This window comes from Alligator sinensis, unplaced genomic scaffold, assembly GCF_000455745.1.
Source record: "Alligator sinensis unplaced genomic scaffold, ASM45574v1 scaffold628_2, whole genome shotgun sequence".
NCBI classification, from domain to species: Eukaryota; Metazoa; Chordata; order Crocodylia; family Alligatoridae; genus Alligator; species Alligator sinensis.
This window is the reverse complement of record NW_005841833.1, coordinates 4,513,709-4,535,961: the sequence shown is the minus strand read 5'-3', so window position 1 is coordinate 4,535,961 and position 22,253 is coordinate 4,513,709. Positions and strand designations below refer to the sequence as shown.

Below are 22,253 nucleotides of genomic sequence, written 5' to 3'. Positions count from 1 at the left end.
CATTTGTAGAAAGGTTTAGGAAAATGATCAAGTCACTTATACTGCTACTATGATTAGAGTCAACTTGCTGGGTCTTGGATGAAAGAGGGGAAAGCTCAGATATTAAACCATGCCCTTTTCCCCCCAAACAAGAGAACTCCTTTTCCATCTACAGAATTCAAACCTAGACCAGCGCTTCATTAGTTAATAGCCTGAGCACAAGCAAAACTACTGAGCCACGCACCACATTGCAAACTTTGCTTCAATACACTTTACATGATGAAGCTGTGTTACGAAACACATGCCATCACATAGATGTTCCATCAGCATGGTCTCACTGATTTTATGGCTCTCCTTAGTTCTCTTAGATATAGCATGATCCCTCATCTCTTTCTCTAATATCTGCTAAGACGAATAACCCTTTTCTCCCCTTTCTACTTCTGGGTGATTGAGAGATAAAGAGTCACTCCTTCATCCTTTTTAGCCCTTTCAAATAAGTGACTGATTTTAGAGACCACTATCAGACTAAATGGAAAGGGTGATCATTTCATAGCTCCCTGCACCGGTCTCTCAGCTATAGAAAGAACAGGACATACTTTTCTGACCAGCAATTTACTTTTGCTTAGGACCTGGACAGAGCTGTAAATCCTTGATTGCAAGACCATCATTCAAAGAGGTACTCAGCCTTTAGGAGGCATCAGTAATGTGAAGGAACCCGTGTCCACATCAATACAATCATCAAGCAGGAAAGACTTTCCTACTGAGTCTCATTTCACTTAACCTAAAATATGTTCACCATGCAAGCTGTAACACATGGAATTAACCCATGTCAGCTTTTCTTGTTCATTGGGCCCACATGCAACACAGCATGTGGGCCCCAGTATAAATTCAGAGCAGGAGTCTTAAATCCGTGGCAAAACACACACACAAGACTTAAGTGGCTGGCAGTAATCTACCAAACAAGGACCAGTGGAGAACCTGCCTTCCAGATTTAGTGTAGGGTACAGTTTCTCTAAACCTCCTTAGATGGCACAAAAAATACCACAGTTCATAAAACCCACATTTTTCCTCTGTGATGAGCTGACTACTGAACATTAAAAGTGGTGTAAGGGTAAAATAAAATAAAACAAACTAAAATAAGATGGATGTTGATACAAACCTTGCTACTTCCATCACTCTTTTCTGCCTCTAAGCTCTGTATCTGTTTCTCAGCTGTCTCAAGCTGCTTGCTAAGTTTCTGGATTTCCAATTTACCTTCAGAATTGGATTTCTGAAGGGCATCAAGGTCCAAAATCTTTTCTTCAGCAGCTTTGATCTGTGTTGTAAGACTATCAATAACCTTGGTTTGTTCACTGAACTTGGCTTGCAGTACCTCTAGCTCCTTTACCTTTATTTCAGCTTCCTGCAATTTGTTTAAAGCGTCTTCCATTTCTACTAGATGTTGATCTTCTGCACTTTCCAGTTTCGACTTCAGGTTTTCCAGGCTTCGCTCTTTCTCCTCTGTGACTGCCAACAGCTTTGCTTTCAGCCCTTCAATCTCTTTCAGATTATAAGATCGTTCATTCTCATGTTTTAATTTTAAATTGGAGGTTTCGTTTTCAAACTCTAATTTCATTTTCTCAATCTGTGTCTTCAGCTCTGCAAATTCAGCAGTCTGAGCCCCGACTCCTTTGCTGAAAGAAACCTTTAGTTCTTCCATGGCTTGCTGATGTGAAGCAATTGCAGATTCCAACTTCGACTTCCACAGCTCTATCACATCTGAATTCTCCTTGTTAGCATGATCTAGTTTAGTTTTCAATGACTCATTCTCTTTTGCAATTCTATCGTTTGAAGCTGAAAGTGCTTTGATTTCTTTCTGACAAGCTTCTTCACTGATACCAAACTTCTCTTTCAATGAATTAATTTCATTTTGATGCTCTTTGCTAACGGCTGCCATTTTTTCTTGCAAAGAACTTATTTCTTGTAACAAGGAAAGAGAAGCGTCCACATCACCAACTGGTTTGCTAGACTCTAATCTTCCTCGGAGCTCTGCAACTTCCTTCACACGTAATGCTAGATCTCTTTCTAGTTCCATGATGCGAGATTTTTCTGAAACTGTGGCCACCTATGATCAACAGCATTTTAAAAGAAAGAAATATTTATAGAACATTTAAGACACAAAGAAATTTAACTGGTCTCCATGAAATACTTCAGTTACTGTAAACTAAACTCATTCGTATAGCCTAACTAGACTTTTTGACAAACTGGACAAAGTCAGAGATAATCTAATCCAAACTCCTAGTCTTCTGGACACAAGTAACGGAACACGAATTAAAGCATAGGCTGTCTTTACATGAAACACAGCAATCCAAAATACTTGATTCAGTTTACACTAATCCTTTCATTTTAAATCAAAGTACCAGTCATTTTATATAACCCCTAGTACACTGTTAATAACATTTAAGCTGTACTTTATGAAGTTACTTGCTAAGCAGTGAACAATTTGTTAAGCAACAGATTAAAACTGCATCTTCTGCAGGTTATCAAGGTTCAGTAAAATGCTTCTAAAAGCCATTTTTAAAAGTGGCATAAAGAAAGGAGGAGAATCCTCAGTCTTTATTTGTTCAGGAAATTCCTTCCCTATACTATGTATACTCACTTTGAGACTGGCAAAGAAATGCAAATCTGGTTGATCTCCATGTAAACACACATGAAACACACATTTCCCTCATTCCTAGTTCATCTGTTGATACTACCCAAGGCCTTTCACAGGATGTCAAAGCCTCATTACTTTTCTTAGCCTTTGGAGTAAATCCTATGTAAAATCCCTCAACAACCGTTTCTGATCAGAAAGTTATTGTCTTCTTCCTAGTTTTACCTACATCACAAATAAGGATATTACTTACCTGCAATTATTTGTTTGTTCTTAAGTATTTTCTATAGATCCTACTCTTGGTGTTATACGATTCTAATTATGACTTCAAGAAAAAATATTTGTAAGCCCCTCCCACACATTCCACCAGGCATAATGTTTTTTTGCAGTGTACACTGTGACCCCTTTCAAAAAACACTTTCCTGAGCTCACCAAGAACTACCTGCTATCAAAAGGAGGTTGAATAAACAAGACTGAATGGAAAGGGAGGCAACAGTGCAGCCAGTGGGATGCATTACTAAATATTTCTACAAAATGTTTCTTTCTGGCTTTAAGTGACTGACTGCAGTTTCTCATGCAAAAGCTGTCAACTGCATCATTGCAGAGTCAACTTATAAACAGAGCGAGAAAATACACGACACGCAGATAACTAGTTCAGCGTTCTTCTTAGATAACTGCTCACTTAATTAAAGAAAAAAAAAAAACAGTAAGAACCTGAAGAAACCAGCTGATTGTTAAGCAAGGAATTGTAACATGTTCTTCCATTGGAACTCTCTGGCTAAACCAAAAGCTTGATAGGAGTTTAAAAAAAAATACAACCTTGAGGACTTATGACATTAATGAATGAAATGCAGAAGCACTTTTCTCTCAGGAAAAAAAAATTGCATTAACTGTATTTGATGGTTTTCCCAGTACATAAAACAGAAAGCTCAGCTGAGCAACAAAGAAACAAGCTTCTCAATGCTTTCCAGTCTGAGGAAAAAAGATTAAGATAATTACTAGCTGTTTGATTCATAGATGATTTTTAAAAGTATCAATAAACCAACTGGTCTTGAAATGTGTGTTGCAAATGTGTCATAATAGAAGTAGTATTCATCAGGCCATTTCCACACCTGGTAGATTTCTTCACATGGATGACTGATATCATTCATCACCTCTTGGAGCAGATTTGCAGGCTTTCGGGTATTTTCTTTCAGCACAAAGATTGGCAATGTATTATTAAAGTTATCCTCATCTCTCTGTTATTGATGTTCCACAAACGTAGAAGCCATTAATGACGGCTTCTCAACCCAGCATGACTATAGGCATGCATGTGTAAAGAATTCAAGAACAAGGCAACTTGACCAGTCTGTAACAAGACCCAGAATCCATTCACATAACAGGAAACCTTATCCTCTCTCTTGGGTAACCACCGACTTCCTGGTAATATTTGAGCAAAAATATTAACATCACTTGATCAAGTCTGAAGAGGTGTTTCCTGAGTGAGGCCAGAAATTGTGAGCATATTAATAAGCCCAAATATAAGATTCTTACTAGTTTTTCCTCTAGAGATGAAGGTTTCTTATCTTCTCTCAGTAAAAAATGTTTTGACCAGATGTGCCCCAAAGACCAAGGTTTTAGGCTCTGTGTTGCCAACTACATTGGGTAGAATCAAGCATACCTGTACAAAGTACTTCTCCCTAGAAATATAGATCTCACATCTCCATAGCATGGACCTGAGCATTTGTGTATAATCCTCTTGAAATCTCTCCACATATCAATGCTGTCCCAGAAGGGTCCTAAAGGTACAGTTGCTCTGTATTTTTACCTAATTTCATGTTAAAGAAAAGTAATCACCTGTGTGTTCCTCTACCATTCAGGTTCTTCGATCATCTTAACAAAACAAGAATGAGTTAGGAAACACCTTTTCCTCTTTTGCATAAGTTGGAGAGCTGGAAAAGCCTTAGTTGTTTTGTTTCGAGTAGTAAGGGCCTGACATTTTTTTACACTTCACAAATATGCAGAACTCCAGCTAAATGGAAGTTCATTCTCTGCAGAACAGCCCTCCCATCCCACAAGACAATGCAGCTGGTTTATGTTGCATCTACTAACTGATAGCTGGATAATAAGAGGATCCAAAATGAGAGTGTGATGTTCTGAGTGAACGATGAAGAAACCATGCTTAGAGCAGGATATCATGTTGCCTATAGGAAGGCTACAGTATCATATTCATATTATAGACAAGCATAATTCTTATTTATCTGTGGGAATTGTAATGATTTTCTATTTTCCAAATAGCTCAAAATCATCATGAAAACCTGGATCCATTAATCCCATCGATTTACTGGATTCCCATAAATTTAAAAAAGATTGCTCCCTGCTACATAGAAGCAATCCATTCTTTCAGTTTTATAATCCAAGAGTAGGATCTATAGAATATTCTGCTTCTCAGAAAAGAGGTCTTACAGGACTCTGGCAAAACCCAAATTTAAAATTTCAAACTGATACCACAAAGTTCTGGTTTTATTCTTTAGGATCCATAAATGCAAGCCTTTTGATAGGCAAATGTTGGGATTAACTCAGTGGTAATTAAATTAAATAATGTATTAAAATTTAACAGGAACCAAACAGTAGCTGTTCACATCTTCCTTTTCTTCACTTAAATCTTTTGGATTCAGAAAAATAATTAGCAGCCAATCCACTGTCACTGATATGGTACCATTTATTTGTCATTCCATCTTAATTATAGCATTTTCTGGTTTGGAGAGAAGATTCAGTTTCAGTTAAATCAACAAGCTTTAAACTGACAGAAGAAAGCTGATCGGATTACCTGCAAGTTCATTTTAAGAACAATGACTGCCAATGATTTGATATTCATTATGCACCGATATTTAAAATCATCTAAATCAACCATAAGCAAGCAAAGGTTTAGGCCTGAACAGAGCAGTTTCAAATTACTGGAAAGTTTCACAACCAGAACAATTAATCCTTTCAAGTACAAAAATCAAAAAGTTTCCTTTCTTGCATCTGCATAGCGCACCAATTGAGGAACTTTAAAAAGTATTTTTCGATGCTTCCTGGAGTTTGACCTTTAAGAAAACTCAGGTCAAATTATGATGTAGAAGAGCATGTTCTACTAAAAAGACCTGTATAAAGCAATACTGGAATCAACCATTTAGGTTACATTGCTCCTGTCTCAACTAAAATTTGATACAGGGTTAATCCCTTTCTAGAGAAGGATTAATATGGTTCTTGCAAGAAAGGTATTAACATAATTTCAAGTCTGAGCACAGGCAGAGCTTTTACACCTTTCTGACAAGGGCATCACAAAAAATCTTAAAGGTGTAAACTGATGGAAGGACCACACAGGTGGAGAGGGAGAACAAGCTGTATGGCATTATATACTTGTATAAATAACTAATGCAACTTGTTCTTAAGGGCCAGATGATTAAGAACTTCCCCCCCTACCCTCCCACAAGCCTCTCAACTGGAAGAACTAAGAAATGAACACGTTGGTTTAGACCCAGAAAGTCAGTAAATTTTAGCATTTCCTGACGAGCACAAATAACAGTGCTATCTCCTACAAGTAGATAGTGAACACTGATAAATGAACCCACAATTTTGTTTGTGGCTTTGGATCTGTATTCAAGTGATACTTTGCCTGTGTGAAGAGATCTTACCTGGGTTGAAGAAATATCTGTATATATTAATATATAGATATTTCTTCAAAGGATTCCTTTGAAGAAATATTTATAAATATATATGCAAGTTACTAATGGTCACACTCATTTTAATGGTAATGTTAGGGGTGTTTTGTGCACTTTTGTGCATATTCTGATCAAGGAAGAAGGAATTCCTGCAAATTTGTATTTACCCAGCACTGTCATGAGAAAGCCTCCACATTACAAACAGGTCTCGTTCATTTAAATAGCGAAAACCATTACCCTAGTGTCTTCTAACTCCCTCTGGAGTTTGTCAGCTTTGGTCTTTTCAAAGAGCAGGCTCTGTTCAAGCTCCTTAATGCGGGCATGCTCCAGTTTGGTCTGCGTCTGTTAGTAAAAAGGGAAAGGAAGAGAACACAACAGTGCCACCATCACATGCCAGCACAAAAGGAAGGAGCCACATGCAGGCCGTGCTGCCAGTATCTTCTACCAATGATGAGCAGAGAAGATGCAGTGGTAAAATGAACAGGGAAATGCTATGGATGAAAGCGACGGACTCAAAGTGTAAATGGACTGACAAAAAAAAGAAAACAAACCAAAACCAAAAAACAAAACACAAACGAGAAGAAATATGGACAAAAGGTAGATTCATGCAGCAATGTAGAAGTTATTTATCAGTACGTGAAGTTGATCAGCACAAATTAGAATAGTTAATTCTTGTTTTTACAGAACTATAAGCCCCTTCCCTTACCATTCCCATTAACACTGAACTTTACTGATATGCCACTGACTTTGTTTTTAACAATTTATTTATGAATCAAGGGGTGAAAATTCAGACCTGGTTCTTAGTGGCTGAAGTTTATGGAATAAGAAACAGCTCACAACAGGTCTGAACTTTATATATTTGTTAAAATTTCTGTAGAACACTAGTAGGCTCTCATTATGGTTTCCAAAACTTTGCCACAAAAGTCTCTGTAGCAAGTCACAGGAAGGTCAAAGTATATTTTTCACTAGGATATGTGCAACGTAAATCCAGATGTAGAGAATGTGGGTTACTCAGAATGTCTTTTCCCAACTCTTCCAGAAAGGAACCAAAGACAAGCATCATTCTCCAAAACTGTTGGGAGGAATGCGACTGACTTAGTCTGGTTGTTTTGTAACTAAAATGCTGATCTGCCCACAGCACATCACTCAAGTCTAAACTGTTTAGGACAAGTAGCAGTAGTAACAAAGGACTTGGGCCTTTCATACTTCTAAGAGACGCTGTTCCAAAAAAGAAAAGAAAAAGAAAGAACCAGACCAAGCTAAGCCACCTTCTGCCTTTTGCTTCCAAAAGCAGCACAAGTTTTATAAGGAAGTAGGGAATATCTGAATGCTTCATTCCCAGATATTCAACAAGGAAACTTGCAAGAATTCCCAGAAATTTGCAAGAAAGCCTGAAGTTTAAGAGGGATGAAGGAGAGTCCAACAGCTGTTCCATTCCTGGCTTGCATAAGAGGGAGCAAGGGTGAAAGCAACAGGAGAGGCGCATCCACAGTTAAGAACTAGGTGTCACACTTCTCTCCAAATTGCAAAGTTTGGTACATCGTGTCATTCTTAGCACATGTCCATAATGAATTACGGAAAGTTAGTTTTAAAAATACAATATTCTTGCCCATTGGTTTATCAAAGAAGAGATGCTATTTGAAGAGACCTGACCACTTCAACAATAAAGAGAGGCCACCCAGGTGGTGGTGGAATTCAATTCCATCTGTGTATGGCAAAAGATATGCCTCACTTCAAGAATACCCGTCAGGCAGGGGCAATGCTCTTCTACATACTTTAACCAAGGCAGCTAATTTAGTGCAGAGCAGAGTTGATAGATGGAAATAGCAAGGGAAATATTGATTAGAATAGGTAGGTCTGCAGCATGCAGAACCTGCCATAGACTATAGGATGGAAAGAGTCTGAAGTGAAGAGGAATGTAGGGGATCCCAACAAGGCACTAATTCCACTTCAAATCATCTTATATGCACATGGTAGTACAACCAGTGTAGTAAAGACAGTGAGAAATCCCTGAAGAGTAGCATTTAAGAAGGAAAGAACAAATAAACACACACACCACATAATAAGCTGATTAGGACTTCTTCAAACCAGACCTAACTGTCCAAGACTATTAAGTTGTCTTTGCAGAGGAGGTGAGATGGGGGAAGCCCTTGTTTTGCTTCAAGTTTATTATTCTCCACCCATCAGTTAATCAAATTAGGTTTTAACCTGCGTATTCCAATCTGATGCAATCAGGTTGCTTCTTTGCCTAAAACGTTGACAGTTCACTGGTACTTTTCCAAAAGAGAAAAAACAAAACAAAAATCTGTATCTGTCGAGGTAAAACAAGGTATGCCAATTCTACTAATATAATTACTAGATGCAAAATGCAAGGATCCAAAAGCAGTAAAACTTCCTGCAAATGATAAGCATTCAATAGTTCCTTGTGTTAGCTGAGTTTCTATAAGGCTCCATGCCTGCTTTGCTCCTGCACCGGTTGTATGCAGTGGAAAGACTACCAGAAGAGAAAGGATAGTCTTTATTGTCACCAAGAGCCTTATACAATGTGGCTAGATATTCTCAGGGGAAATAATAGATGCTAACAAAAGTTGTAAATACCTAATTGATTTAAATACAATAGCTTTAATTAAGACCCTTTGTGTGACTGCACAGTATTATTTGAGTCCATTAAACAAAAAGTCAAAACCAACAAGTCATCCTAGAATGTTTTAATTTTTTTAGCCAGTAGTTGAAAATAAATCCTTACACATCCTGTACCACATTCCCCAAGGAAGATCTATATAGAAAGCATATACAGTTCTCCAGAGTCCCCTGCAGTTCACTGATAGAATCCTTGTCTAGCACACAGGAGACCTGGGTTTGATTCCCAGACACTTATACAACCAAACAGCTGGATTCAGTCTGGTCTTTGGATTTTATTTCAGCAGGCTAAAAGGAGGATGGAAGGTCTGGGTAGCCTCCAGTCCTCCAAAAATTCCTGCCCAGGCATATGCATCGAAGGTCTGGGTGGCTCTCATGCATATACAATGATCCAGGAGGATCAGTGGTCGCCACCATAGAGATCTCCTCAGATCAAACGTTCTCTATCAAAATATACTACCTTAAGATTTTCTCTTGCACTTATCCCAAACTAAAAGCCTTTTTGTTTAATTCCTCACTTATAAGAATTGTAAACCATATATCTAGCTGCTAATACTAGACAGACATAAATTAAATCAGAACTGATTAAAAAAAAAAAATCTCATCTATTTTTTTTAAAACATCCAGCTGACAATAAGAGAAGTTCCACGCAGGAGAAACCTCAGCAAGATTTTTGAGAGCTTGTTTTTAATTACTTGGGATTTATCGTTCAAAAAAAGTCTGCTTTCTATGACAGATTTATTTTAGTGTACTGTAAGGGAGAGAAGGATTTGAACTTAAAATTCAACCCAAATGTATAAAAAGCAAACAAACCAGCAAAAAAACCCCAACCCACAACAGAAGTCTCTCCTTTCTCTGAAGTGTTGCAATCAGAGATGAGTGGTAGGAGACAAATCCTAACCTGGACTTGATTTATACTCTGTACGACTCCACTAAGCGACCATTAGTCACCAATAACATTCAGCATCTGCACACTTTGGCTGCTCTCCTTCTCTCCAAGCTGAAATTCAAAGTCAAGTTTTGCATCTCTTGATTGAGCTGTCAAAGCTATGTTGCTGTCCAACTGGTCTGTGACTATAACAAGAGGTCTTCCTGTTCCCCACACTGCCTCCCATGCTGGGGTGATCACTAAACAATGCAACCTGAGCAGTTTCTTAGCTAGGGCTCCATTAAATGATTAATACCACTCTCTGCTCAAATGGACAGCAGCAAAGATTTTTTTTCCCCCTCAGGAAAGAAGAAGGCCACATGCAAGTTTAGTTCCATCACACCGTAGAGCTGGACATGGAAGGACAGAAGAGACCCAGATCACTGAAGTAGTTTTAGAAAAGAAACACCTAAAAATGCATAGTAGGAAACCATTTTTAGTCTTGAGTGCTTTCTATTTGGGCTAGGGATAGGAAAGGGGAGTCTAATCAAAAGGAGAGAGCTTTGAATTTCCATCAGTACCAGAGAAAGAGCAGAGGGCATTTATTTTAATTACTTGCAAAGCAATTTTTCCTAACCAGTGCAACACAATTCCTCTCCATGACTCGGGGCTGAAGTCCCATTATACTAGAATGAAAAATCCATTTCTTTGTTCACTATAAATAATGAGATAATTATGCTTCCCCTAGCTTACAGCTCTCTCATCAGCATTTTATGAGGGAAAAAAATGTAGTGAGTCTAAGGCATGTGGGAGGGACACCAAATTTGTTCTCAGAAGAAACGTAATCAAATGCTGTACAGTGCCCTCCATTGAACAGTAGTGGGAGCTCACGGGAAAGCATGTAGGATTTTGTGATAAAAACAGGCTGCAGCTTGCATTCAAGTGAGGGACTTTTCAGGGAGCGTGCCTAGTTTCCTACAAGCTCCTGTTACTTCCCAATCATTTGCACTGTATTAAGTTTGTGGTTTCATATTTGAAAAAGACTCTAAGGATGATGCATTCTCCCACACTTCAGTTAAGGGGGATTACAGCGTTTAGTCATTACATACATTCCTTTTGATAAATGTTGTAATTGCTCTGAAAGCAACATGCACACATACTACAGTCAATGTTTCAATAACAGATTATGCAGTTAGTGATTAAGTTTATCAATAAGCACTTATTTGTACACAATCTGTTAATGGGAATATCTTTGCACACTCAAGTGCCCTCTTACATTCTCAGGATCTTCAGAAATCTGCCTCTTTCGCTATCAGTAAAAATTAAAAACAAAAACAAAAATATTTTACCTCAACACTTAACACTATAATTTCCAATAAAAGCAATAGGAGACATTTAGTTAACCTGAATTCAATTTAAACTTTAAGATATGCATCTTGACAAACCAATTCTGGTCTGCTGTGATTTCAAACACTGTTTTAAACATAATAAGCATAATAAACATAATAATAATAATAATGTCATTCACTAAAAATAAAGAAGATTTCTATGAAAAGTTTAGACAGATATTTTTAAATGGATGGAAGACTAAAAAGTAGAACTAAAAAGGAAATGTTATATGAAATGGACCACTTAAGGCTAGCACTTTCAGGTCATTAAGGGTTCATAGTGTCACAAGTCAGTTTAAATTTGTATTTTTTTGCATCCTGGGATAAGAGCATTCAATATCTTTCAGATTAAACAAGAACATGTTAGAGATACAAGAGGGAATCCAAGAATTTTAATTTTAAAATTTGGATTATGAAACTGGCAGTGTTTATACTGGCTCAGACCATTTCTTGTTAATTAATCCTACGTACATTATAACATTAGACTAGAGCTCAGAACAGCAAAGAACTAGGCAAAACTGGAAGATAAATAGCGGGAAGAGCAAGTTTTCGACTCTTCAGTGATGCATTCTTAGTCCTAAACTCTCACCAAAGCACACAGTGTGATGGTAAGATTACTGAGAAGTGTACAAGGATGAAATACTTTTTCAGTGTGTCAGCCAGCCAGAAGACAAACGTGATTCGTTTTCAGTGCCCATTTAACTGGGACACAGCTAACAACTGTCAGTTTCATAAAACGTTAACACTGATTTCTGTTTGCTGATCTCATTAAAAGAATTTTGGAAGCATTAGCAAGACATACTATAAAATAGCAAAAAGGGTAGACTTTTACCAAGAACTAAAGTACTCTGACAAAACCCACCACCACTCAACTCTAGAAGCTGTGCTGAGTAATTCAATTTGCTTAAGGGTCCAATCCTGAGATGTCAGCATTTAACTTGGACAAGGACTGCAGAATTGGGAACTACCTTCATGTGTTATGTGCGCTTCTGGACTATTAACATGCAGTTTTAATCATTTCTATTATTTTCTCAGACTACTTGTACTACTACCTCTAGAACTCTTTGCATTTCGAAATCCTACAGCACGTGATGCTTACGAAGTTGGGGGTATTTTACCTCTAGGTCTCCTTTGGTAATGGATTCTTCTTCTACACGGAACTGAAGGTCCTCTACCTTCCTGTGAAGCATAAAATAATGACAGTTTTGAAAGAGACTGATTTTCACACTTGCTTTCCCCAAGAAATAAAATCTACAGTAAAATTATTGACTACTTCAGTCTGTAGCAGGAAAAAGTGGAAGAGAAGAAAAATAACATGGCGAACTCTATGGAGAACTCTGGACGGCAAATTAAAGCCAAAATATGACAATAATACCTTTCTGGCAGTTCTACAAGTAGAAGACGGAAAATATTTCAAGGTAACTGGTCGCCATTTCATTCATTCCTTAAATCCTTTGAAGGTTCTCAGACTATCGCCTGGACACACAACTGTATCTAATACACCTTTACAATCTCTAATTTATGCATAAAATGAGGAAGAAAATAGGAACTGTTAAAAAGATGAAAGGAACCAGATTTAAGAGCACGTAAGCTAGCAGGCACTAAAAAACTCATGCAGGCAAACCAGGGTGATCTTCAGAACATGGCTAGATGCTCAAGATGACGCATGGGACAAATAGGAAAGGGACTAACTCTTGCTCAAGTACAACTGGCCTCGTCTGTATTCGATTTTTCAGAGTTGTAGTTAGAAAGTGTTGGCCAACAATTTAAGAACCCCACTTCTCCCTATTCATATTCTACCAAGTGATTTGAATGGTCTAGGGACAGCATATTTCAATTAGAGAGGGTTCTGGAGTCAGATTCTGAGCTATATTAGACTAGCTCCCTAGTCCTTTCAACTCCACAAAAGAGTGCAGAAGAGAGAAAAAGGTGCCTATTACCCCTTGAATGGCACGCACTGGTTGGTAGCTGGAGGTTGGCTGACTGACTGGAGAAGACCACATTAACATCTCCTTAGTCTAAACAGGGCTCATGAGAATTAAAGGACTTTTTGGAGAAAAAGGAAGAAAGGAAAAGTACAATATGTATTTAAGTTTGCACAAAGCTGTAAATGGCACAACTTTATTTTTTTTCTGAGCAAAGCATTTATCATTGCTGGATTTCAAACTGCTGCATGGGTCGCTCATGCAGAACAGAGAACTTTCCTAGAAAAAATAACTGTAGACTGTTTAGGAAGGAGAGGCAGAAATATTCCTGGCTTCAGCAGTGTAGTATTTCCCAAGTGGTAAAATGCCACTTCAGTTAATGTGTGTCAGGCATACACAGTGATCCTGTTATGTTGCCTAGCAACGTGGTGAAGGTGAGCTCAAGGCCAATGAGGACCAGACTTAAAGTAGTCCCTGCTGCCCTGGCATTCACAACCAAGCTGCGAGACGGAGAGCTTCTACTACAACATGTTCATTTCTAGGGGTGGATTCAAACAGCATTACACTCATTGAGAACAGTGAGCAGCACATTGTGAAAATCCAAACAGACCGGGCTAAGGGGGCCATGAATGCTGCAAGGAGAGATTTTCTTCTGTGATCCACACACCGGGAATGTTGAATTTTTAAGAAAAGCAATTTTCCCCTGCAGTTTTCCATAAAGTCAGTTTCAAAGAAATGGGTGCAACTGGAGGGTGCGAAGCTGGAAGCCCGTCTGTGCCGTTTCTAAATAGGTTCCTGCTTCTCGAGAGATTCCAAAGAGCATTCTGAATGCACGAAGACAGCAAATTAATCACCTTCCAGCACTCTCCAAAACATACCTGATTCACCATTGTTGGAACTAAATGGAATCAGGAATCTCAACTCCTTTTTCGCCAACAGGTCAGGATGGAAGTTAGGAAAGACATAAAGCTTAAAAGGGTTTGATTTTTCCCTCCCCAGGAAGGGGAAATGAGCATGCACCTGATGGAAACAAAGACTAACTTGTAAGTTCCTGATCTGGCAGACTCGAGAAACAAAAATATAAAGCTGCCCTGTGACGTAGGAGAAATTACCCCTTTCAGGAATCAGAGCATGATCTAAAAACACTTTACTAGGAGGAATAAAAGTCCTTTATAAAAAAGAGACAGGTAGTACAAAGGAATGATCTGCTTGAAATTCAGGTGGAGGCTAAGTAGAGAGAGAAATTAAAAAAAAAAAAAAAAAAAAGTGTCTCAGCAAGGCAATCTAGTCCAACTCTCTCCCTTTGAAAAGGTGAGCAATAAATGGGTATAAAACTCCAAAAACGAACATACAAACAAAAACTTCAGAAGCATATGCAGACTGTCAACTGATAGTCAAGTATGAAGGATATTAACATCAAACTCACTGAAACCTCACAAAATCAATCTGTTTGCCGGTCACAACCTGTTGATCTAAGCAACTCCATAACAGTACAAATTATATTGGAGTTCTTATACCAACTACGTACTTGCCTACTGGGGCAGAGAGCGTATTTTTAGTATCATTTTATAGGAACAGCACTGGTTTTGCAAAAAGCACTCCCCTAGCTCACTAGGCCACAACTACAATTTGTTTAAATATGGAATTAATCTGTTACTTGTAAGCAACCACATTTGAAACACAAAGCCTTGACTGTGACAGAGAAATACTGAGTAAAACATTTCTGGTTCACCTTTTCTCTTCTTCAAGTTGGTTGAGAAGCTCCACTTTCTCCCTATCAGCAGCTTCAACCATAGCCCGTAACTGGTCCATCTTCGCTTCCACTTCCACCACATGCTGTATTTGTAGCAATGACACAGAATTCAGTGAGCAAGTGAAATCATACATTAAAGCAATTTAAGCAGGGATATATCTAAGAGGAAAAAGCAAGCCACCCAGTTCACAGGAAAAGAAAAGTGGACGGTTAACCATTTTCCATGGAAGCATATCAGGAAAGAGAAGCAACAAAAAGACAATTCAGTAAGGGATCACCCAAAGGATAACCCCCTTGCCCCCACCCCCAAGAAGGTGGGCAGGGCCCCAAAACCATAATTTCAACAAGACCAGAATCATTCTTTACCCGGTCATGTCCATCTCGAACAAGTGCTAGCTCCTGCTCTATTTCCCCAACATGACTAGTTGCTTTAGCAACTTCTGCCCTCTCCAGGTCTCTCTCTGCCAGAAGCTGTTCAATGTGCTGCTGCTTCTCCTTCAGGGCCTCCTGCAAGGCTGTGGTGCCAGAAATTTTTCTTGCATATCGGGAAGATGTTTCTGTCAACTTCAGAAAGTTTAGTTAAAAAAAAAAAAACCAAAAAAACAACACAGTTATACAAGTGGAAAAATAAAATCAGGGACATCATTTGACTGCACAAGAATTTTGGTGCACTTGCTACCTAAGCAAATATTATCCATACCCTGTAACAGATTCCCCAATATATATGTCATATGTTAATTAAAGAAAAGGAAAATAGTCTACTTCAATTAGCTTTTCTGGAAGTTAACGGCAAACATACCCCTGTGGCAAGACTGTTAGGTGGCAATCAGCAAGTGCTGTGTAGGAGAGTGAAGGGCTCGAGTGAAAACAAAGGGCTGGCCTCAATCTTGTATCAGTACTGTAGGCTCACTCAAAGGCTAACTTCTTAGGTTGCTAAACATCTTTTTATATGGGCACTGGCTAGAGTTAAAAATGTCCTCACAGTAAGTTAAAGACATTTTTCCTCTATTCACTCAATCCACCTTGGGTCACTTGCAGAATCTACAAACATTAAGTTTCCAAATGCTGTATGAAACACTACTCCTATGAGTAGTCTAACTCCCATACTATCAGTTTTTATTTAGAGAAGGGTAAATATGTAGGGTTAAACCCTGCTGTCTACTTCCACCAAGGCCAACACAAGTTTACCTCAAATAAAAGGACAAATTCTGTGGTCCTTGTAATGCTACTTAACATTTTGAAGCAGAATCCTCAATGCAAATCGCCCCAAGGATGAAGATAGCTTTCAGAAAGAACTACTTTGAAGGATTTGAATTAAAAAGTAAAGAGAAAAGTGGAATCAAGCTAGAAAATGTGAAAACTTCTATAGTGAGACCGAAGGTTTGGCCTGGTTATGTTGCTTCACCTAAGGAACTAGTAATTACAAATACTCAAAGTTAGCATCTCTTTATCCTCCACATACATCATCAAGACTTTTTACATGAAAAAGGGAAAAAATGGAAGAACTGAAAATACAATAGGAACTGGCACTAAAGCGAGCAAACAAGTTGTGGGTTCAGGAAGTATGACTGTAAATCTGCAGACATACGTAAAAACTGGCCTGAACTTTTTGTAGTTCAGACCGTTTCTTGTCAAGTGTTAAAATATGACATCTTTCATCTACCCCTCAGTAGATTAGTCTTAAGCTCCACCACAGCAGGCTTAGGCTATGTCTCCTCCAGAAAATATCTGCCCCTATTTCCCTTTCCATGTTCTGAGCTAAAAGGCTTCTTTATGCCATTCTCTTCTTTTAGAAAAAAAAAAACCGCATCTCCTTTTTCTTTCAGCAGTTGTGATTGCTACAAATTCAAATGTCTCCAATTTGTCCATTCACAGCCTTCGAGAGCCAGCTCTTCCAGAACACAATCCAAGCAATGTACATCAAGTAACTTGAGAAACATCAGGAAGAACTGCATTAGCTTCTTATAAAAAAAGACGGGTTCAGTTTTGATGTTTGGATGACATGCTACCATATTTCCTCAGCTACCAAGAAACGTGCCACAATCCCAAAAGCAGGACCAAGCCTTAGCTCATGAGTCATGAGCAGCTACTTCTCAGTGACTACAGCTTTTCAAAGCTCAGAATTTAAGGAATGATCTCAAGTTTGCAGTGCTAGACAAAAGAAAAATTTCAGCTCATCCTCATCTTGGGGATAGTCTTGAATTGCAAAAGGCAGTTTTGTTACATCAGTGGCTCATCTACCTTGATGGTAGATAGAAGAGAAAACAGCAGCATCCCTGGATAATTAAAAAGAATGGGGATAAAGCTGTCAAACTCCAGATCAGAGAAAAAAAGTTACACAAAAACACTGCTTTTGGAATATCAGAGTAGCAGAAACCTGCTGTGACTAATGTTTAAGTATAAGCAAGGAAATGCTGGGCTTCCTCAGTAATCAAGATTTTACTCCTCATGAGGAAAATGTCAAAAGGTTATTTTGAAAAACGGAGTCTCCACTTGGACACAACCCAAGCATTCATGCCTATTGAGGACCGCATGCAAGGAAGTGGGCCGGAGCCTGCACTTTGAAAATATTTAACTGTGGAAGAATTATATATTTATGGTCAAAACATCCGAAAGCACTGAAGGAAAGCACTAGAGAGAAAAATCAGAAGAGCTATTATAGTCTGCAGCCACTCCCATGTCAACAACAAGAAGCTAAGCAGAGTAAGTTCATGCTTGTACTTGGACGGAAGCACTTCAGCAAATATGTACGTAAAATTTCTTGAGGCAATACAGATTAAAATACCAGTCTGGGTCTGGGGGGCATCGTGCTGCTGACAGAGCAACTTCCAAATTATTTAAGAGTCATCCAACTCCAGCTGAATAAAAGGTGCCATGAGCTTTCTCCTAAACGTACTCACTCTGTTGTTCTGAGCAAGTGTTGGATTTGGGGAAGTATTTCTGCTCAACTGCCTTGCCCTATATAAAAGATGGTTGGTATCCAGCTTTAAAGTTTCCATTTTACTACATGTGACCCAAGGTTGGAACATTTCTTTAACAGATGAAACTCAAAATAAATAAATGAACAGAGCTTTAAGTACATTAGACAGAATTAGTGTTATGTTAAAATCTATGTAAAACAGTTTCTACTCTATCACCTCACAAGGTTAACATTCAACTGGAAAGAAAAAGAAAGGGGCTTATTTCACCAGAGGCAGACATGAAATTCTCATACTGCATCTTTTCTTTTGTTCATTTCATACAAACATCTCTTCGCTGGGGAAGGAAGCATTTTCCATTTTGGTTTACCTGATGCCCCCCTACTATTGCTTTTAATGAAACAAGATTATCTCTGGAAGTTTTAACACATGCTAAGTCTGCAAACAAACTTTGTGTCAACACAGAAACAGCTTCAGAAAAAAATGGATCATCTACAATGCCAATGCCAGGCAGAGCATGAGGATGTAATTCATTTTGCTGGTAACATAAGCCACTTTCCTACTGCAACAATTTCAGTTAGTCCAAGTTAACTGTTAAGCACACAACAAAACACACAAATATTTATCTGTTCTTCAGGGCTAGCTAAGATTTCCTTCATGCATGCTTTAAGTGGAAGAAAGCGGAGGGGGGGAGAAAAGAGCACAATGAAACAAATACGGTACTCTTCAAGATCTGTTCTATTCTCAATTTAATTTCTCTAAGCAAGCCGCCAGCACATGCCATGTGGAGTCCTGCTGGAGACTGTAAAGCATGCAGTAGAAAAACAGCTTACTAGTCCTGTACGGCTTGGCTTGCTGCTTACTGATGATGCCACAGAACTGAGAGAACTAAGGGAGGATGCACTTGGACTGCGCTTCAGAGTCGATGGCGTTGCAACCACTTTCCTCACAGTTGTCTTGGCTTTTGCTGGTGTGGTTGATGGAAACCCAATCTTGGTAACTTTGTGGACTGGGGCAAACAAGCCATATTTTGGCTGACACTGAAAATACCTTTAGAAAAAAAACAACCAGAGGAGAGCATTAAATAAACTAAGACTGCAGACACCTACTTTCTCATGTAGAGTAAAGCACCTATTAAAGAAACCCAGGTCAACAAGCCTAAAAACGTTGAAGGCAAGGCATAGGCTGGTCGCAGTACAGTCTGTATTTAGACTGCCCAACACTTTTTACAATAAGATTTTTGCAACTTTTCCTTTCTTTTTTGAGAGAGGCTTTATCACCACTTACGACAGACTTCAGAAATGTACATGGGGAAAAAACCACTGGGCTAGAGAAATGCTCATTTGTCTCATAAAATCCCATCCACATTTAAAAGTGTGCATGTGCATTTCTCCAAGCAGATGAGGGCAGATAACACTTGGATAAAATTCTGATTTTAAGTTCAAAATTCAGAATTTTTTTTTTAAGTACACTTAAAAAAACCCAAATAAATCTTTTTAATATGAATGTATGACAGCCTGTTTTAGGGCACAACCTTACTATAACCTACTAATCGTTTAAATATGCTGCATAATATATATGCTGAATTAATGAACATTCTTCAAAACGTTGACGAGTTAAAAAGTCCTTTCTTTTCTTTCCTTTTCTTTAAACAAATAGAGCAGTGATTCTCATCAGGGTGCTGCATAGTATTAGCTATTAGGTATGCAAACACTTACACAATTGACAAGATAAACCCAAAAGTTCCAGATAGGAATCTGTTAGTGTCAAACAAATTCTGCCCTGTTGTGATCTTTCTGCATTCGTTGCAACAGAACTGCTCCGTTATTTTTCTGTAGTTAAAAATGAGTGAAAGCTAAGAACTGCCTTTGCCTGAGGGATACCTTGAATTTAAAAAGGTTGAGAACCACTGAAATGGAGAATTCAGGGAGAAACACCTAGCCTGTGAGGTGAAGTCAAGTTGTATACATATCAGTCTTGCATACAACACTGTAACGAGTGACGATATTGATAACCCCGAAGCGAATGCTAGTAAGTACTTTTAGTTTCTGTTGCACAGAAAAGCTTTTGTTTCATTTTAGCTAGAAGGTGCAAACAGAGTATTTTCTTTATTAGGACAAGTTATACAAGGTTGAGAAACCAATTAGGTGATTGAAAAAACTGGAAAGCTTGCTTTCCTGTGCCAATCTATAAAGAAAGATCTCATCCAGGTGAAAAAGGATGCGATCTATTAATTCTAAGAACTTGAAGGGCAGGGGCCCATACTTTCAAAGAGATTTAGCTGCCTCAGTATGCAGATATATGTCCAATAAGATTTTCAAAGGTCCCTACTCAGATCAGGTACCTGATTTTTACTGATTCTGAAACATACATAAAACCAAGATTAGATGCCCAAGAAATCTGGATTGACACTGGATTATGAACTAACCTTGTTCCAGCCACCGCTCCATCATTCTTTCCCAAAGGTTCATCTAATTCTACTCCGCACCACTCTCCCTTAGCAAAGTCAGTTTCTCCTAGAAATCGTACTACTCCAGCTTTTGTTCCACCAACCTGAAGTGAGAAAAGAGATGCAATTATTTTTATTGAGTTAGCAAATGAAGCACCAAACCAGATGTAAAAATCTTCAGCATTATCAAGTTTTTATGATCACATCAGTTAGGAATACAATATTTAATCCAGGCTGCTCTTATTTATAGATGCATAATCTAGCTTTAAGCATAGCTTTTATTTTAATATGTTGAATATTTCTTCATTACAAGTTTGTGTATAGGGGGAAAAATGCCTTGGAGGCAGTTTGGCTCCTACAAAAGGAATTTTAGTATTCAGCACAAGCTTTGATGATCTACGAGTATGTCACATGAATGGATAAAAACACGACCCTGACTGCACGACTAAAAATACATTTACTAAGACCTGCTGCAGACTATAAGAACTGAATGTATTAGAACCAAACTGTATCCGTTTTTCACAGGCGCCTATTTAAAACACCTAATTAAAGCACCTCTCCAAAATTATTTCATGTGCTGAGCTCCTGGGGAAAGGCCAAGGGAAATTAAAGGAAAAAAAAACAAAGCTTCTCATTTTGCTCAGCAGGCTAATTCAGATGAACTATGTAGCAAAACTATTCATGCATTAACAAAATATTGAAATTGTAAGGTTTTGCAGATTTATAGATAAGAAGAATCTATTTGAATTGTGTAGGGGCAAAAGCAATTTCTTGGCTTTTCCTTCAGCGTACACTCTTGAATGGTGTGTTATATACCATCAATTTTCTATTGGAAACAGTCTTAGGAAGCCTTTGTAGACCCTGGGATTGTGCTCTACTCACCAACAAAGCACCTGTGCAAGACAAGATTATCCAAACTAAGAGGGAAAGGAGGGGAAAAAAAAATAAAGTTGAATAAGTTTGGCAGGAAACAGTCTGTGGCTAGGAGAGGCCCAGACCTGGAACTGCAGCCGCAGCTCTGCAGGTCAGAAAGACTGTGTCATGGTCTAATTGTGAAAGGGCTGGGGAGGGAGGAAGTCTACAGTGCCTGCCTTGAAAATTTCAAAAGCACCAAATGTTAATGGGAACTCCTTTTTCAAGCAGTTACCTGCACATACACCAAGGACATTTTGGGGGTATATTTTACACCTACAACTCCCAGTACACGTTGAAATGAAGAATGCACCTTGTAACCTTGACAGAAAGCTTAAAAATTATATCCCAAGACAAAAAAAAGCCAGTGTGCCACTTTCCTCCTTTATCATGTGGAAAGCACAACTCTTTATGTTGGTATTTCAGATCTCCCAGTTTTTGCTGGGAAACTTGGAGAGAAGTAGCTTAATGAAGGGTGTGAAATGTGTTTGAGAGAGAAGTTATTTTTATGAAAAGTTTCTGGTTGCGTCTGGAGAGGACAAACAGGTGCAAACAGCTGGAAGAACCCTGGAGGTCTGTCTGCAGTAAGATATGGTATGAATTTACCCAGAACAGGCTACGTGCTAATTCCCCTTGTAGACAGCATCCTTGCAAATGGAGTGAGCTACCTTGCACGTGCAGGCACTGTCAGCATGCACTTTCACTACGTACAGCATAACCACCAAGCAGCTAGTGCCCTATAAAAACTCACCCCCAGGTCTACCATACAGGAACTTCCCTGTGCAGACAAGCCTTTGTTAAAAAGTTTACAATCAAATGTTTCAAACCACCCTATAGTTCCTTTGATGAATTGCAAAGGAGACAGACCCGTGTGCGTTTCCACAGCTTTTGAATAGTTAAAGATGGCCGTTCATCTGTTTACCTGCTGGATGAAAAACACCTGAAAGTTACAGCTATCAAAACACAGGTAAATACAGCACTAGGAAACCTTTGGTATTTAGTGTTCTTGGTTCAGAACAGTAAGAAGTTCTCCCATTGTTAAAAGTGCTGTATTAAGAAAACAAGACTAAACTGTTCGGTCAGATGGACTCTGCAACCGCTCT

General features: G+C 38.5%; 1 protein-coding gene across 8 annotated transcripts in view; it reads right to left on the bottom strand.

Moving 5' to 3' along the window:
• The window catches only part of CLIP1 (CAP-Gly domain containing linker protein 1), an 83,082-nt gene that overhangs the window by 27,247 nt on the left and 33,582 nt on the right, over positions 1-22,253 (bottom strand). For 4 of the 8 annotated variants that reach the window (XM_025199065.1, XM_025199071.1, XM_025199069.1 and 1 more), the window contains exons 4-11: positions 20,218-20,342; positions 18,623-18,839; positions 15,238-15,435; positions 14,851-14,954; positions 12,312-12,372; positions 11,082-11,114; positions 6,535-6,639; positions 1,139-2,083 (exon numbers count right to left, since the gene is read on the bottom strand). In XM_025199065.1, the coding sequence (XP_025054850.1) occupies positions 1,139-2,083; positions 6,535-6,639; positions 11,082-11,114; positions 12,312-12,372; positions 14,851-14,954; positions 15,238-15,435; positions 18,623-18,839; positions 20,218-20,342 (1,788 nt within the window). The remainder of the gene's footprint in view (positions 1-1,138; positions 2,084-6,534; positions 6,640-11,081; positions 11,115-12,311; positions 12,373-14,850; positions 14,955-15,237; positions 15,436-18,622; positions 18,840-20,217; positions 20,343-22,253) is intronic. The other 4 variants (XM_025199093.1, XM_025199102.1, XM_025199087.1 and 1 more) reach the window with 3 other exon arrangements.